General features: G+C 39.4%; 1 protein-coding gene across 6 annotated transcripts in view; it reads right to left on the reverse strand.

Moving 5' to 3' along the window:
• Positions 1-19,465, reverse strand: part of LOC106074612 (beta-1,3-galactosyltransferase 1-like) — a 55,281-nt gene that overhangs the window by 16,257 nt on the left and 19,559 nt on the right. The window contains exon 1 of one of the 6 annotated variants that reach the window (XM_056003873.1): positions 3,197-3,390. The exons of 4 other annotated variants lie outside the window; for them this stretch is intronic. Coding sequence is in view for 1 of the 2 variants with exons in the window: in XM_056003871.1 (XP_055859846.1) it covers positions 576-607 (32 nt within the window). In the remaining variant the exon portion in view is untranslated. Of the gene's footprint in view, positions 1-575; positions 1,183-3,196; positions 3,391-19,465 lie in introns of those variants that run through there. One more of the 6 variants, XM_056003871.1, reaches the window with a different exon arrangement.

A 19,465-nucleotide genomic window follows, 5' to 3' on the forward strand; every position in this document is an offset into this window, starting at 1 on the left:
CTCTAATGGTGGCCAGATATACGTTAAAGGTGTAAAAGCGGTTGAACGTTGTGCTGGCCACATGACCCCCCCCCCCTAGAAACAATGGAACCATACATCCACTGCCCGTATAGATCGCAATATGTCTGAAAGGATTATCTGCACCTTTCAAGATTAACCCATAAAATAACACCAAGACACATTAAAAAGACATGAACTAACTTTATGTCCCTCCTTAAATAAAAAATAAATCTTCAAAGCGCATTGTCTCGTTTTGACAAGCTATTTATATCCTGTAGTCCTAGACAGGGCCTGTCTTATGGCAGTGCAACCTACGCGGCCGCAGTGGGCCCCGCACTTTCATAGCCCCCGTGCTAATTCTAGGTGTATATTATTACATTAATACCATTATAACATATTACAGGGTTCCCGCGGCCTCCTGATTGTCCACGAGCTCATGGAAATCTCCTGAAAAATAAACAAAACTGTCATATGGGATGCCATTCATTGTACTTAGTAAAGAATGACAAAAATGCGAGGACGTATTTATTTTCTAATACAAAATCCTAATTTTCACTTATTATCCTTATACCTACCCAGACTGGGCCCCGCGCAATCCGTTTCGCATAGGGCTCCGGCACCCTGGTCCTAAACCGTCTACTTAGTTTTACTGCACTAGATAATAGCAGGCCAGAGACGTCGTGACCTAATGAAAGCTCACACAAACCAAACATGGCCATACACTTCCAAGAAATGTGTGTTTTGTTTTGGTTAAAAGAAACCAGTCAGATAATAAACACCAGCACAACACGGACATAGGTTTCAGGCTGTGACCCAGCACTATGACACTGTCGCACAGATCCGGATCGAGTGACATGATAAACGCTGAATTCACCATTTCAATCTGCACTGCATAAACGACAACGATTTGCCTATCCCACTCGAGAATACTCAGCTTTGACCTCTGAACTATGTGTTGTCGTTTTTGTTTGTTTGTTTTTGCTTCTTAAATGTTTGCCTCGGCTTGAACAGTAATATAAAACTGAAGATACACACTGAATGAACAACTCTTGTGCACAAAACAAAAAGCCACAAACAAATGTCAAAGAGATTGCATTGAAAACGATTCTTCAGTAAACTTATTGTAAACCACGGGGGAAGATCAAATCACATGAAAACTAACGAGTCAATATTGATACGAAAGTAAAGTCTTTCCTTTTCGACATTCTAGACGAAATGTATTCAATGAATTTTTGACCAAACAACATCTAAACTTAATAAATACTAATATCAATTATTATTAGAATTATAGCTTTTATATAGCACTACTTCCATGCTTATAGCATGCTCAGAACGCTTTGGTCCAATCTCATTTGTGGAACAGTTTTGGGGGGTGGGGGGTGGCGCTAATCTGGGTGAAGGTTTTCCGTGCTGCCTTTAGGGGCTCAGTAAACACAACTCTGCTCGAGTCGGGTGTCGGGTACAGGCACTACGCCTAACAATTGAGTTTCTCGCCAAGGCTCTACGGGAGGACTAATCCTTCCAGTCTTGTTACCAATTGGAGTTCATCTCAGGTGTCGGGTACCTCATAGGTAGCCAAGCCAAGTTCAAGCATATTTAACCTCTCGATCAATAAAGGTAGGGAGGATCAGACAATGATAATACGTGTTGCAGACAAAGAGAGAGAGACAGAGATAGAGAGAGTGAGAGAGAGAGAGACAATGATAATACCTGTTACAGATAAAGAGAGAGACAGCGACAGAGAGAGAGAGAGAGAGAGAGAGAGAGAGACTGAGAGAGAGGGGGGTATGGGAGTACATATACATAGTTTATATGAGACTATTCTCAGCACTAAGCTTCTTGTAATAAACGCGAGGACACGTTCTGACCATGACCAAAACAAATGAAGAAATAACGCTATTTAAGATTTCTCTTATTAGCTTGCAAAATCTTCATGGGTCAACACGGAGATCGAAAACAATTGTCCAAGAAACTTGATAGTTTCCGTGCAACTTTGGGAAAACAATTACTACCTAATTGATCACACAGCGAAAACTCTGCCTTGACTGTTATAAAATGTCAAAATATAATCATCTTAAAAATAAATTTGTGTTATTTTGAACACGCTTTCAGCGGATATTCCCGCACTCGGCTCAAATGTTTCTTTCTATTCAGTAATGAGTTGAATAAATAGACATTCCTGAAGAATGTACGCCCCGTCTTATAAAGAAGTGAGCTGGACTAATGTGAGAAATTGTTTATGCCAGCTGACAGGAACGACTCCATGCAATATTAAAGCATCGCAAGGCACAAAAAGAATTAGAAGCTCGACTAACATTCTCTTCATAAGAGAAGACTCCATCTAAAAATATGTTTTCAAAAAGCATGATACTTTACATTAACTGAGCTGATCGATTGTTACTTACATAGAACCAAATATTTAATGCTTCAAGTTGTTTTTTTTTTTAAAAGACGGGGGGTATGGGGGGTTTGACGGGTAAATGAAACTAAAAGAAGTCCTGGCAGAAGTTAAGGACATCGCCAGTCACAAAACCGAAATCTTGTTTGCGATCAGCTATTCAAATGAGTCAGGTAATGATGCGCTATTTCTCATTTCAGCTGAAAGTCAATTTTTTTTTTTATTTTTAAAGAGACAAAACATTATATCACGACACAAAATATACGACAGACACCAACATGTTGATCTATATCTACATACAACATTCTAGATCTACGACAGACATGAACATGTTGATCTATATCTACATACAACATTCTAGATCTACGACAGACATGAACATGTTGATCTATATCTACATACAACATTCTAGATCTACGACAGACACCAACATGTTGATCTATATCTACATACAACATTCTAGATCTACGACAGACATGAACATGTTGATCTATATCTACATACAACATTCTAGATCTACGACAGACATGAACATGTTGATCTATATCTACATACAACATTCTAGATCTACGACAGACATGAACATGTTGATCTATATCTACATACAACATTCTAGATCTACGACAGACACCAACATGTTGATCTATATCTACATACAACATTCTAGATCTACGACAGACATGAACATGTTGATCTATATCTACATACAACATTCTAGATCTACGACAGACACGAACATGTTGATCTGAATAAAACATTCTAGATCTACAAGAGAAATGAACATAATGATCTACAAACAAATGTGTGATATGAACTTCAAACACTTTATGTCCTCCAAAAGTGAATTAGAAACACACACACTTAAATAAACTAAGACTTTTTTTTGGAGACGTGGTCTTCACATCAACACGAGTGGTATGTGATCTTAAAATCACATCCGCTTACTTCCCGATGGATTGCCTCCTATCAGACAAAAGACACTTACTCCCCTTGGTTGACATGGACAGTAGTTTGACGTTAACAACTCCCCATCTCAAAGCTTCACTCTAGTGACCAGAGCACGTCTTGTGAACACTGGCGGATCCAGGGGGGGGGGGGGGCGGCGGTAGGGGCGATCGCCCCCCCCCCCCACTCGGCCGAGGGAGGACGAATTTTAGTATAGAATTCACACAATTTGTATACGAATTTATTACTTATGTTAATAATATCTACTAATTATTTATATTTCAACCTATTTTTAGATTATTTCGCCCCCCCCCCTTTCTAGTATTTTGGCCGATTTGCGGGGTCTGGAGGGGGCGATGGCATCAAATCGCCCCCCCCCCACTGGCGGTCCTATTTATTTGCGGAAATCACAGCTTGCTAACAGAATCAATTAAATATCTATGTGATTAAAACTTGTTATTGGTATTTAACCGGTCTTCATATTATGTCGTTCATCTTTGGCCGATTGGAAGGGGAGGAGCGAATACCTCTACTGCCCTTCCCATCTAAACCCTTTGGGTGGGGGGGGGCGGTCCTACTTTTATGGAGAAATCATAGTATGTGAACAAAATTTGTCGAATATCTATATAATATAAACAGGTGGAAGTGCGATACATGCAATCCCCTTCCCCCCATCGGACAAACCAATACTTTTTCTTTTTGTATTATAGTAAGAAATTACAAAATTAAAAAAATCTGTCACTATATATGCTATAAAGTAAATTCTTATATCGAGTCGCCCAACCTCTATTCTTTTATGCAAAATGCAATCATTAGCAGAAATTATAAAAAGGAGCGAGGATCAATCGTTTTCATTTTACCGCCCTTCCCCTTTCCAGACAGAGTTTGTGTAATTTCACATGAATTTATCATAACTATTTTAAGAAAGACTTTGCTTTGGAAAATTTATAATTTAAACGAAATTTTTCAATATAACAGTCACGGTTGAGATGAGTTCAAAAGCCAGATAATCTTTTCCTAGTCGACTTTTTCCAACCTTACTCTATCTCATATTTTTCTAGTTAAATAAATTTAGGACTATAACTCACAATTTATGCTTACATTTTATTGAATATTATTAATCGAATTTTTTTTTTTCGGCGGAGGTCCTCAAAGCCTTAATCTAAATATGTTGGGTATCTTATCTTTTCAAAGAACAAATCGGTTGTATTTGCAATGTATTAAGGGACTATAAATTCATATTAGCATATATTTCCACATTATTCAAAAGGTCCTTTATAATAGAATGAATAATGAGCTGTAGGTCAGGAGAATGCGTTACTGCAGTAAAGAATGCCAAAAACGCTTTTAGCGTCGGGGCTTCGACCCGAACCCCACTGATAAACAATGAGCTGTAGATGTCACGAGAATTCGTTTCTGCAGTGAAAAATGCAAGAAAACGCTTTTGTCGTCGGGGCTTCGCCCCGAACCCCACTAATAAGTAATAAGCTGTAGATGTCAGGATTGTTTGTTTGTTGATTTGAGGCACATCGGCACAATTTAGGCCATGTCGTGCCTGCAGTCCCTTAAGGACTACTCTCTCTCTAAACAACAAGGGCCAGATTCTATACAGTCATATAATTAAAATCAAGGTCTATTCACAGTTAAAATAGTAAAGGTAGTAAAAATTTAAATATTTGGTAGTAGATGTCAGGAGAATGCGTTTCAGCCGTGAAAAATGCAAGAAAACGCTTTCGTCGTCGGGGCGTCGCCCCGAACCCCACTGATAAACAATGAGCTGTAGATGTCAGGAGAATGCGTTTCTGCAGTGAAAAATGCAAGAAAACGCTTTTGGCGTGGGGGCGTCGCCCCGAACCCCACTGATAAACAATGAGTTGTAGATGTCAGGAGAATGAGTTTCAGCCGTGAAAAATGCAAGAAAACGCTTTTGTCGTCGGGGCTTCGCCCCGAACCCCACTAATAAGTAATAAGCTGTAGATGTCAGGAGAATGCGTTTCAGCCGTGAAAAATGCAAGAAAACGCTTTCGTCGTCGGGGCGTCGCCCCGAACCCCACTGATAAACAATGAGCTGTAGATGTCAGGAGAATGAGTTTCAGCCGTGAAAAATGCAAGAAAACGCTTTTGGCGTCGGGGCTTCGCCCCGAACTCCACTGATAAACAATGAGCTGTAGATGTCAGGAGAATGAGTTTCAGCCGTGAAAAATGCAAGAAAACGCTTTTGGTGTCGGGGCGTCGCCCCGAACCCCACTGATAAACAATGAGCTGTAGATGTCAGGAGAATGCGTTTCTGCAGTGAAAAATGCAAGAAAACGCTTTTGGCGTGGGGGCGTCGCCCCGAACCCCACTGATAAACAATGAGCTGTAGATGTCAGGAGAATGAGTTTCAGCCGTGAAAAATGCAAGAAAACGCTTTTGGCGTCGGGGCTTCGCCCCGAACTCCACTGATAAACAATGAGCTGTAGATGTCAGGAGAATGAGTTTCAGCCGTGAAAAATGCAAGAAAACGCTTTTGGTGTCGGGTCTTCGCCCCGAACTCCACTGATAATCAATGAGCTGTATATGTCACGAGAATTCGTTTCGCCCCTAACCCCACCGATAAAACTTACAGCGCTTTCAAAGACCCCAAGCTTGCAAGAGAAAGGCCTCAACGTGACTGTTTTTTTTTTTTGCCAAAGATTGAGAAACAGTCTTATTTTTATTCTCATATATCGAATATATATATATATATATATATATATATATATATATATATATATATATATATATATATATATATATATATATATATATATATATGCATTTATGCATAGGGTTAGGGTTTACTGGGCGTTAGGGTTAGGGTTTGGAAAAAAATCGCCCCCCCCCCCACTCCAAAGTTCTGGATCCGCCAGTGCTTGTGAATGTGTGTGTGTGTGTGTGTAGTGAACTGTTTTGATGGGGACGTCTTCAAGGACGCCTGGTATTTGAGACGATACTAGACCGAGTAGGTGATAAGAGGTAATTAGAAAACACACAGTGGAGGACTCTCATAGCAAAGTTTAAGATGATAGAATCAGGTGATATGGACACATTGGAAACTAAATCAACAGACTGAATGTGTGGAGAATAGCATGGAGGTCGCGCTGGCAAGATGGATGGCAAACTTTCTCAGAAAACGCATGAGTAACAAGCAAAATATACACAAAATCCTGTTTAAAAACAACAACAAAGCTTATTTAAAGGGGAAGAACTCCGTCCTTAATGTTATATCTACCAATAACGTACACGTTATTTCCCCTATTCGATATCAAACAAAATAATTAATTACCAATAATTGACTAATTGATGTTAGGTACAATAAATAATCGTTTAAAATATCAGCTTGATCTGAGAATGAGTGAGGGAGAAGTAGCGTCAACAATTATTTAAGGGGACTAAACCCAACAGATTTAGCCATATCTGTAAATATTGATGCATTAGTTTCCCTTGTTGCTGTTAATCAAAATAATTAGCTAGCAATTGTCTAATTGGATAGTCTTTTTATTGATTTGAGGAAATATTTTTTTAACGTCCACTAATGGAGAAGCGATGGCTGAGCGGTAAAGCGCTTGATTTCCGGTTGGAATCCTGGTGAAGACTTGGATTTTTTAATATTTTTTTTTTGTCGGTGCCTCTGAGTCCACCCAGCTATAATGGATGCCTGACATTAGTTGGGGAAAAGTTGTGCTGGCCACATGACACCCTCGTTAACCGTAGGCCACAGAAACAGACGACCTTTACATCATCTGCCTTATAGACCACAAGGTCTGAAAGGGGAATTTTACTTTTTTTAGTGGGCAAAGACACATTTATTTTCTAATACAAAATCTTAATTTTCACTTATTATCCTTATCCCACCCAGACTGGGCCCCGCGCAATCCGTTCCGCATAGGGCCCCGCAATTGATAGGTGTAGAGTCCAGATCTACATTCTTAGCAACTAAAAATTGTTTTTTCGTTTATGTGCAGAGATCCAGAATACATTGAAGTGTCTGAGTTCCTGAATCATGTGCTACACCTATCGACAGAGTTCATGATGGTGATGGTCGAGTGTCAAAGCAGTTAGCTTCGAACAGAGGAGTCTCGAGTTTAAATCCAGGATACCATTGGGATTTCAAATTTTAGCATTTTGAGGACACCCCTTAGTCCACCTCTACTGGCCACCGGATTTACGTTGGGGAAGTCAAGGTGGTTGGGCGTTGTGCTGGACACGTGACAGACCGTCGGTCACTGAAACTGAAACAAATATAAATTCTCTCCAGGGAAACAAACAATGTGTGCTGGGAGTAGAGTTTTCTTTGAAGCTATGTATATAGTTATATGAACAGAAGAGTTCGCTGTTACAGCCACGTGTAAATCCTTCAAACTTCAACATGTTTTAGTAATACTGACATTTAAAATCTCATAGTTGTCGCAATAAACTTGTATGTCATTAAAATTATCGATAGATTTTGATCTAGAATAAAATATTAAACTGCTATAAAACTCCTTTTAAGACGACATTATTACTTTTTTTCTATCCAATACTCTTGAATGTCCCTAGCGTTTGCCTACAACACCGCGAGATTCACCTAAAAGTGATATAAAATATATTGACTTTGATTGAACTGCAAACATCGATGGCGGGGGTATGGTTTTATTTCGACGTTGTATATTTTCATGTCTAATTCGTCAAGCTATTTTGATTCATTATTTTTTTTTCATGACATCCAAGAAATTCGATGGAGCCCGAACAGCAACAATACTATGGTAGGAGAGGAGGGGGGGGGGAGAATTTGAAGATCCTTCCGGGCTCCCACTTGAGGGGGTCCCCCAAATGAGTGTCCGAAATTTGTTTTTAAACAATTTAATATTACGTCATGTAATCTTACTTTTCATGTTGTTATATAAGTTAGTGATCTTGTTGCTTTATTCAACACAGATTATTAACTCTTTCCGTGCGGGGTTACTCTCAATTTCAAGGAGTAGCGCTGATTAGTGCCGTGTTACTCTCAGGAAGTAGTAGTTTAGGGTAGTTTATTTCATCAACCTTATCATTTAAGAAGAAACCTGATAATAGCACTAAAAACAAAGGAGACCGTGAACGTGTCGAATAAAAGTATCACTATTCAGATGATTCATACAAAGATACAGCAGTTGAAGAAGTGAAAATGTCTCTTGATGAGAGAAGTAGTGCTGAAGAGACTCCAGGGGGAATACTTTTTACCACAGTCAGAGAATAAAAACAACTGAAGTATTCGATGATGAGTCAAGTGATGGTCTTCCAAAATCACTTTCTCCAGAAGTGGAAGAACTTGTAATTAAGTACAAAGACTTCGGATATACCCAGCCTGGAATTTTATCCGAGGAACTGCGAGCAAAGATTGTGTTAAATGGTAGTTTATTTTTCCAAAAAGAAAAGATGAACGGTATTTGTTTCCAGTAGAGTTTACCCAAAATAAATCACGAAGTTTGACATCATGGTTCACTAGAAAGCGTCCAACAGGAGAAATTTACAACCGATCTTGGCTCTTTTTCTCTTCACATTTAGGATGTCTGCTTTGTTTTGCATGTGTACTGTTTTCTGAGGCATCAGTGCATTAAGTAAATCTGCAGTTGGTTTCACCAAATGAAAGAAACCTGAGATTATGTTTCATGCGCAAAATAAAAAAAAACCAGCAGTATTGGAGAGACATTCTGAAGCGTGTAGTAGCAGTTATTAAGTACTTAACAAAAACAAACTCAAGCTTACGTGGTCACAACGAAAAACTGAATTGACCCAATCCTGGGAACTTCCTAACATCTTTGAAATTTTTTGCAGAATGTGATGAAGTTACGAAACACCACTTACATTGAATCGAATATGGGAAGACACATTATTTGACACCAGAAATTCAAAATGAGTTCATAAACTTGATGGGCAATAAAGTTAGGGAATCAATTGTTGGAATAGTCAAGCAAGTTTGTTACTTTTCTTTGATGCTTGATTCCACCCCAGATGTTTCTCATCAAGAGCAGGTCTCCCTAATAGTTCGTTTCTTGGATGGTGATAATTTCGAAATAAAAGAGTCATTCATTGGTTACTTTAAAATTTTGAAACCTGATGGACAATATTATGAAGAACTTGTTCTGAAAACTCTTAAAGACATTGGACTGGACTTTGATCTGTGCAGAAGTCAAACCTAAGGTAAACACAGCCATAATGAGTGGTCGTCTGTCTGACCTGCAGAAACGTCTCTTAGACATAAACCCAAAGGCAACATTTCTGAACTGTGATAGTCACTCTCTGAACCTGGCAGCTCTTCATTCTGAACTGTACATGAATTGTTCAAACTTTTTTTTCCGATTCACCACAGAGATAGGCCAAACTGAAAGAAGCTGGAGCCTGGAGTTTAAAAAAGGAGAGTAATACAAGGTGGTCCACAAGAGAAGAAGCTACTTTGCAGTTTTCTAGCATCTGGACAAAATCATCAAGCTGTTGGAGAAACTTTCTGAATCAACAGCTGATCGAATGGACACTAGAAGAAGTGCATAGAATCTTCTTCATGCAGTGGAAAATTATGAATTTTTTGCTTTGTTATCTGGAATTCTGGTCAAATCTCCTGCGCCGAATTAATATAGTTCAGAAGAAACTACAAACGTCTGGACTGCACAAACGGGAAGCTGCTGAAGAAATTAAAACCCTTTCATGCTTTCTGCAAAATGATGAGAAATGGACGAAACTGATCACTCAATCCATCGAAAAAAGCAAAAGAAGGTAGTGAATGCCACGGATTTCATGTAATCAAAATAACCAGAAGAAAGAAAAGACTTGATGGGGAGTCAAGTTCTGATGTAGGAATGTCAATAGAACTGCAATTCAAACGTTTTGAGACAGAAGTGCTGGACAGATTTCATATGGAGACGAAGGACAGATTCCAAAGGCTGGAAAACCATGTGGACACCTTTGAGTTTCTTCTTGAACCAAGACACATCTTGAAGTCTATGGATGATGACATGCTGATGAAAATTTGTGTTACTTTTTTCCTGTTTGATGAAATACAGGCAAATCGCGTGTTCAGTGTCATTGATGAACGAGCACTTTTCATCAACAAACCAGTGCCACGATCACCAATCGATATATTGAGGAAGCTGGCTTCATATGGTAATGATGTGTGCTCAAACCTTGCAATACTGTTAATTCAGTCCACTTCTATTGTGTCATGAGAGAGATCATTCTCAAAGCTCAAGTTAATCAAAAACTATCTCAGGAGTACAATCACGCAAAAAAGGCTTAGCATGGCTTTAATGTTAGTGGAGTCACAAATACTAGACAATATCGATGTAGATGATGTTATAGATGCCTTTGATGCACAGAAAGCACGACGTGAAGCGATGTGAATTGAGATTTGTCACTTGTGCATTATTTCGCCAATAAACAACGATATTATTCATTAAAAGATTCTTAATGATTATTTCTTGTTATTTTTACTGATATACTTTACCAATTTGAATGTAGGGTTATATATTTAGTAAGTACATTATCTCATGTAATAATATCGCTTGTCAAAATGCAAGGGGCCCCCCAATCCCCCGGGCCCCCAAATCCCTAGCTACGCCTCTTTTGGGCCCAGACAATTGTATGAGATTCAAAGTGTTGAGAGATATACAGTTGAAATAGCGCCATCGCTTGTCGAAAATATGCCTAACGACTGTCTGCGTCGGTTCTGTTCAAAGTGTTGAGAGATATACAGTTGAAATAGCGCCATCGCTTGTCGAAAATATGCCTAACGACTGTCTGCGTCGGTTCTGTTCAAAGTGTTGGTGAAAACGAGGCGAGATAGGGGGTGGTGCTGGGCTGGAGTATGTGACGACGTCTAGGTGGCAAGTGAATGCTGGCGAATGCTACAGCTCACATGTCTAATGGTTAGTTAGCTTGGTTAGGCACTGCGTTGCTGCTAGGCGGTGCCCAGGTCAGTGCAGTCGAGACCAATCGTCTATAACGAATAGTCTCGGTGCAATAAATGCATTATATTTCATTCACCATATATTATTATTTGAATTCGACTTTACTCGTATCGGTCGCCTCCAATGGCCCTAGCGCCATTATCCCGTTAGGCTACCCGAAAGGATTTCTTACGATAGTCAGGCATGGACTTTGCTCCCAGCCCTGTCTGAGAATTCAACCATACCATCGACCATAAAGTTATCCGGACCGGTCGTGATATTTACAAAACAAACAGCCATCGGAAAAGGACTCGCTCGCTATTAGCGACCGAAGGTTGGTTTGGCTACGGGCGAATGTTCTATACATATAATTCTCTTCGTCACTCAAGAGTATGGACGAGAAGAAGAAGTAAAGGAAAGATCACTCTCTTATTTCTGCGGATAGTCACACCACGAAAAACAAGAGGGGGGGGGGGAGAACAAGTTTTCACAAAATAGCAGGGCCGGACCGTTGTGACCAAGAAAGATCACTCTTTTTTTTTAATTTCTACCTCACGTATCGGCGAAAAAAGAGTGGGGGTGGAGAACAAGTAATCTACTCTGTATTCACCCGTCACTAAAAAGCAGAGGCGGACTCAACCGTTGTGGGGCCGTATGCGAAACGGATTTTCGCGGGGCCAAGTTTGGGTAGGGATACGGATAATAAGTGAAATTTAAGAGTTTGTATTAGAAAATAAATTCGTCTTTTCATTTTATTCATTCTTTTCTACGTACAGAACTTCTTAACGAGCTTTGCGTGTAGCGAAGTCATACAGTATAACATACAAATTATATTTCCTACATAGATCACGCTCAATAGCAAGAATTACCAAATGTTTCAATCTATCTACGAGAATTGTTGAACTTAAGTAATTTTTCATTAGTTTGAAGCGCAAGAAGCTTCTTTCACCAGATTCCAAAATTACGGGATAATGCCGTTTTTTTTTAATCGCGCCTAGGATTGGCATTTTCCATATTGAATGACACCCCAAAATGACAATTTTTGTCTATATATTTCATGAGATTTGTATGAGTTTTCTAAAGATTTTAATAATTTCCGGATATTTCTGGGACTTTTTCGTATATTTTGCAATTTCAGGAGATTTCCAGGAGCTCGTGGTAAATCGACAGGAGGCAGCGGGAAATCTGTTATAAGTTATTCAATAGTTTAATTTAATAATTTATACACCTAGAATTAGCGCGTGTCCTATGAAAGTGCGGGGCCCACTTCGGTCGCATAAGTGCGAGCCCACTGCGGTCACCTAAGGTTGGCCCTGCAAAATAGCGGTGTATGCTACGCCGCCGGTCAACTAGTTATCTCATATTACTCTACTGTTACCGCCACATATACGTCAAGGGACCGCCATTCCAGCAGCCAGCTCTTACGGTCCCTTCTATGGAACGGCGTGGCGGACTTATCGGACTAGGCAGCTGGGTGTTTGTTCATACCCCACCCCGAGTAAGATTTTTTAAAAAAAGGTCACCCAAGGTACCCTGCAGGGACCCCGCTAGCTCTCGTACTTAGCCTATCTAGTTCTCCCCAGATAACGAGAATGGTATGCAAAACTACTGCTGATGCCACTTCCCGCATTTTATTTATTTCATAGTCAAAGGCGACTTGGGAGTTATTTAATTCTAGATATTTATTATTACAGTTTTAAATTACTCTCTTAAACGTATCTAAATAACCCGTAGAGCTATGTGGTTTACTAGACCATTACTAGGACTTGATTTCCATTGTGTATATAGGAGGGTGTACTCCTGAGTGGTTTGACACGACACTTATAATACTTGGTGCATTTTTTTTTCCAGCTTACTGTCACTCCATCTGTCTGGTCCAGTGTTTCCCAAAGTGGGGTACGCGTACCCCCAGGGATACAGGAAGACTTTGGAGGGGGTACGTGGTGCAGACTGTAACTATGCTGATTTTTTAAATACCCATTTATTATGTTCTGTTAATAAATTAAAATGGGGGTAGGGGTACTCAGCATTACAAAAATTATAAAAGGGGTTTCATTTAATAATTTACACCTGGAATTATAGCAGGTTCTATGAAAGTGCGGGGCCCACTGCGGTCGCATAGGTAGCAGTGTCCTAAGGCCGGCTCTGCAAAATAGCGGCGAGCATACGCCGTGGGTCGACTAGTTTCATCAATTAGTCGTAATTGATTAAGTTTTATTTAGTGACTTTAGAGAATTAGTCCTTTGGCTATAAATTTGAGACTGTCTGACCAATAGCTTTTACACATAATTTCTCCGACACTCAATCTCGGATCAAGCTAAAATTTTGCAAAATTATTTCTTTTTCCTGACAACCTGACAACACAATAATCAATATATTTTTTTAAAAAGTAACCAATGAGTTAATTAACTATTAGTAATAAATTACTTTGTTTGGTATCTCAAACAAGGGAAAGAAAAAGTACTTGATTGATGTGGTGGTATAAGCTAAATTAGTCCCCTTTATAGAGTGTCGTCTGAGGCTTATTAGAAATTTAATTACATGACTGATCCAGACTACTTGAAACACTTAATATAAGCTTTGTTTTTTTTTAAATAGTTTTTCTTTGTATTGTGCTTGTTATAGGTACTTGCATAGCTCAGTGGCTAGCGTGGAGGCTCGAGACCTCGAGTTCGAATTCAGACTCAGCCACTTTTTATTTTAACATTATTTTTGAAAAGGCAGCACGGAAACCTTCTCCCAGATGGCCCCGCCCCCCCTCCCCCTCCCGACTAGTCCACAGAAGTGAATTGAACATAGTGGAATGAACATGCTATAAACATGAAAGTTGCGATAAAGAAAAAATGCAATTATTTCCAATCGCAGACATTTATTATTGTTAGGCTAGTCATTATCAATGGAGGGACATTTATCTTCTGGTCTGCCAGACTTGACATCCACTTCTTATTTATAAATTACATTTAAGTTAATCAAAGTTTTTGTTTTTTTCATCGATTAATTTATTTCTATTGAATCTAAATCTGCATCAACAAGGGGACATTACTCTACATTTAACGACCAGAGCAGACGATTACATCACAGCTTAAGCCTATTACGTGCTAACAACATCAACCTTTTCAATAAACACAATACAAGGTTTACACATTTGTAAGGAAAAGATCTGAAACTAATCTTGTAATAGTTGGGTTATATTTTAAGAAGAAATAATGTATTTTACGTAGATTGAAGAGTTGATGCTAAAGGTACATATCTTATAGCCGTGGTTTTGTCTGACAAGTTTTGGATGTTCCGCAGGAGGCCGGGCTGTGTTTGAACCCAGAACCAACGGAATCATGGAGCGACAGTCCAAAGCGCATACCACAACCAGCCGTGTGTATATCCGTCTGCTCGTTTAAATATCAAAAACTATGACAGCTTCAGTTTTCACCACAATGGACCTCATTCACCAATCGTAAACAAACAACATTTAGCCACGTGATTCTCTATCTCTTCTTCACAAATTACGATCTAATTTTTTAATACACAATGGCTATCACGTGACAGTTTTTTTTCCCGTCGTTTTATCAATTTTATCACGTGACTAAATGTTGTTTGTTTACGATTGGTGAAATGAGACCCATTTGTGGTTTGCAAAGTTAAGGCGCTACGGCTACTTTTTATCTTCTGAAAACTTTTATTTTGAAAATTATGTATGCGAGCCCCCTTTCCCCGCCTAGATGTACAGTCTGTTTTAAAACACACAAGAGACAAGAGACAGATGTCTCATCCAATTGCTCATCATTCCTTGGGTCGTTTTCAAGGCTGGCAGCAATAATGTCATCATCGGTAAAGCGATGAGAAAATGTTGACTTCCAGACAGCCAACTGAATATTACAGGAGATCATGGTTCAGGTGCCGCCTCTGAATGTGTGTGAAAACACAAACTCTCTTTGTTATCTTGTACAAAAAAATTATGTTTTTGATAACTAATGCTTAGATTGATTAAAACACTAAATCTAAAACGATGTCCGTATAAAACGGCTTTAATACACTGAATAAGTTAACACACAACTCTCATATGTAAATAGAAGAACGGCAATTCATGCAATAGGTCACATTCATACTGAAAAAAAAAAGTTAAGTAATTATTAAATCATACGAAAATACCCCATATATGGTGGGAAAACACCAAGCGAGGGTAGCGCCGATACAGTTTTTGAGTTACGCGAGCCTCTAAATCTACATACACGGAGAATTTCTTTGCACATCTTCTGCTGAGTAATGGACTCAACCTGTCAACCTCTTGGTGTGTACACATAGGGCCAACCGAAAGCCGAGACAGACCCTATGGGAGGGGAGGAGGAGGGAAGAAAGTTACATCATTCGTTGACCTTCAGGTCATGCACCACTGCAATTCCAAACCTTTCCCTCGCTGACCCTTGCATATATGCGTTTTTATCTAACACGTTCGCATTTCCTTTAACCCAAACTGAGTCTATAAATAGACTAGCTCATGACTGTTAGAACGTGACCTACAGTACAGTCAGAGACTGATAGGGGTAAAAAAAAAAAAAAAAGATTTTTTATCAGTGACAGAAAAAAAAAGGGAGTTAAATAAATTAGATTTAATCATCGGACTTAACGAACTCCGCATCAAATGGATCCCATGCTCTTTTAGCAATACAAACAAACACCAATCAATACTTTCATGTCGATGTCAGGAATCGTTAAAAAAAAAGGGGGGAAGGGGGACTTTCGTTACATTTAAATGTTGAGGTTTGTTCCCTTATCAGATCTAAATATGTAATTTTCCTTTGATGATTTCAACGTGGTCGTGATACTTTTGTTTATTTGTGCGCGCCAGAGATGAACAGAGAACGAGACGGAAGGAAATCTCACATGTCAATTAGAGCGCAGGTCAGCAGTGTTACAGTCCGAGATGTGTGTAACACCTGTTTTCAAGATAGGCAAACCTCGAAGGGCGACACGACAATTCGTTCACTGACATTTCGTTCACCGACAAATCGTTCACGACTTTTCGTTCACGCGACAATTCGTTCACCAGACAGTTCGTTCACCCGACAATTCGCTCACAGACAACTTGCTCACCGACAGTTGATTCACGACAAACCGTTCACGAGACTAATCGTTTGCTGCCAATTCGTTGACAGACTTTATTGTAGGTAATATGTTTACTTTCAACGTGTAAGCCTTCTTGTACACTCACGTCCATCACACGTCCATCATGTAGTCTTGTTCGCCCTAACCCATATTGGCTGATCTTCTTAATAGCGGTCCAGATGTTTCATTAACATACCTATTTCATCATGCCGTTATGGTTAACCCTCTTTAGGGCCTTCCTCTACCTATACCCCCCCCCCCTTTTTATCTACCCATTCAGCTGGATACTCTAGTTAACACCTAGTTGAGTGCTAGACAGAATGGCGGCTCTAGAAGTAATAAAACTTAATCGGACAGGGAAATATTACTTATAAAAGGAGAAATGGTTCATTGATCAATCATTATTTTTTACATTCATCAATGCGTTTGCAAAACATTGGTGAAAGTTGTTTTTTTTAATTGTCATCTTTGGATGTTACCTATAATAAAGTGAGGGCCCATTTAAATTTTTCAGCTAGATTGTAAGATCACTTTTTTTTCTTTTGAGTATAATTTTTATCACATAGTCATTAACAAAATATTAACAACAACAACAAAAAAACATTAAAAAATTAAAGAAACTCGGATTAGGCTCGATCTCTAGCAAGTTTTTTTTTTTTGAAAATAATAACTACACAAATTTTAATGTAAATAAATTAAACACGCGACGAGAATCTATATATATAATTCTCTTCTACCCTCAACAGTTTAAACGAGTAGTAAGGAGTAAAGGAAAGATCACTCTGCGGATAATATATAATATTAACAATATATTACTATCCAGTGAACGATTCGTCTGTGAACAATTTGTCTGTGAAGGAAAAGTCGTCACGATTTGTCGGTGAACGAATTGTCGTGGAACCCCTTTGAAGAGGGACAAACGCGTGACTTCCCATTGGGGTGGACTTCGTTGTATAGAAGATGAATCAGGAGCATCGCTAGGGCTGTAGTCACCCAGTGAGATTAGCTAATGATGTCGCTCATGACCATTATTAAAAAAAAAATCAAAATCTAAAATTAATTAAAAAAAAAACAAAGCTTATATAATAGAAAGAACTGTACACAGCCACATATATAAATACTGTAAGATTTATTTCCACTTTCTATATCAAACCAAAATTAATTAACTTTCATTAATTAATGAAATTAATGAAATAATTGTGGGTTTTTTTTTCATTGATTCGTGTTTTGCTAGGGTCAATGAATAACTGCAAAGTTTCAACTTGATCCGAGAATGGGAAGTGGGAGAAATAACGTGTACAAAATATTTAAACCATATAGATGGAATGAGTTGTGAAAAATAAAAGTGCCCTTATTTTATTCTTTCATTTAAAACATAAAAGTACGTAAAAGACCCCCCCCCCCCTTTTTTTTTTTCAGACATTGCGATCAATGGATGCAGATGACGTAAAGAGCCGGAAATTCCAGCGGCTCTCTGGAAACATCTAATAGTGTATTAGATAGGCTAAGAAAGGGTAGCGAACAAGGCCTTTTCCGGGCTTTCTTGGGTGAGCTTTTTTTTTTAAACTCACTCGTGGTGGGGATGGACCGAATAGCCCGGTGACCCATTTCTAAAAAGTCCGCCACGCCGTTCCACGAAGAGGTCCGTCATAATGAGAGCAATATGAGTGGCGGCCCTTACATGCAATTATGGTGGTTACAGTAGGCCTATAGGAATATGAGGTCAATACCCGTGGTTAGCGTTCCCTTCAGCCGCTTATAGCGAGCGGATCCAGGACCAAGGCGCAGTGACATAAGGTACGATTCGCCCGTGATCATAGTGCTGGAAACAGGACTACGGGTGAAGAGCTACCTGTCCACGCCTGTTCGTTGACTAAAATCCTTTCCAACGTTCACCGGCGCCGTTTCCCTACCGGACCTCATTGTAGATGTAAAGCTCATCTGTTTCTTTGGTTGACTGTTTTTATGAGGCCAGCACAACGACCAACCGCCTTTACTTGTTCCCAACGTTACCCATTGGAGTTGTTTGAACTCAGGGCGTCTCAAATTCCCTAAGATCTAAGTCCCAGTTTTCAGTGGGATTCGAACTCGAGACCCCCTCGGTTCACCGGGGACTCAAACTCAAGTCCTATCAGTTTGGAAGTCAAGCCCTAAAGATAATAGAAAGCACTAACTACCTACATTCTTGTATAATACACAGCTGTAAGATAAGAGCCGATTTTTTATTCTTTCCCTGCCCTTTTATCACTTTGATGGGTGTCAACTGTTGGGGTCTGCACTCCCTACCCCACGTCTGCATACCCCCACCACATGAGTTGAGTTTCACTCCACTTTCAAAGAAGAGGGGGAAAAGGAGTAGGGCGTTTTGAAAGGAATGATTACGCACAGGACGATGTCGCCCCTAAACAATGCCCAGGCTTTCATCTCGCTTATTCAAATCCCTAACCCCAAAAAAACTGGAGAGGACACTCCAGCTTCGCCTTTGGCGTCGGCCAAACACGGGAAGTGGCAGTTATGGCCGGCTCCTCTACCACCAAAGCGACAGCCACGGGAGTGTCTCTCCAAAATAGGGCTCCACAGTCAAATGAATAAGTGTTCGAGATGAGATGAACCATAGTCGGCCTACGACTGAGGGAGGCCAGCAATTACATACAGAATTAAGATTGCATAGTAAAATTAAAGATCATTTATATAAAAACGCTTTTGAAACAAATTATGTGTAAACAGCAGAAATAAGAAAATATAAAATATACTTAAAAAACAAGCTTTTACTAAGCGTAGTTGTACCATTAGTGTGGATCAGTCATGTCATTAAATGTGTAATATACCTACACTAACAATAAAATGCATTCATACAAACAAAAAAAAAAAAGAAATGGGAAATAATTTGAATGCGAACTCATGGCTAAAGCTTTCTCAGGCTTCTCAAGCCAACACGGTAACCCCTCTGCTAGTGGGGAGGCTAAGTTTCTATAGTCTCATCCTATTTTTCATGTTGTGTTCGCTAAGACTCAAGCGACGACCTACAAAGGGGACTAATTCAGCTTAAACTACCACTTCCGTCGAATACTAATTCTTTCCGTTGTTTGAGATACCAGAG

Source organism: Biomphalaria glabrata, chromosome 11 (assembly GCF_947242115.1).
Source record: "Biomphalaria glabrata chromosome 11, xgBioGlab47.1, whole genome shotgun sequence".
In the NCBI taxonomy this organism is placed as follows: Eukaryota; Metazoa; Mollusca; class Gastropoda; family Planorbidae; genus Biomphalaria; species Biomphalaria glabrata.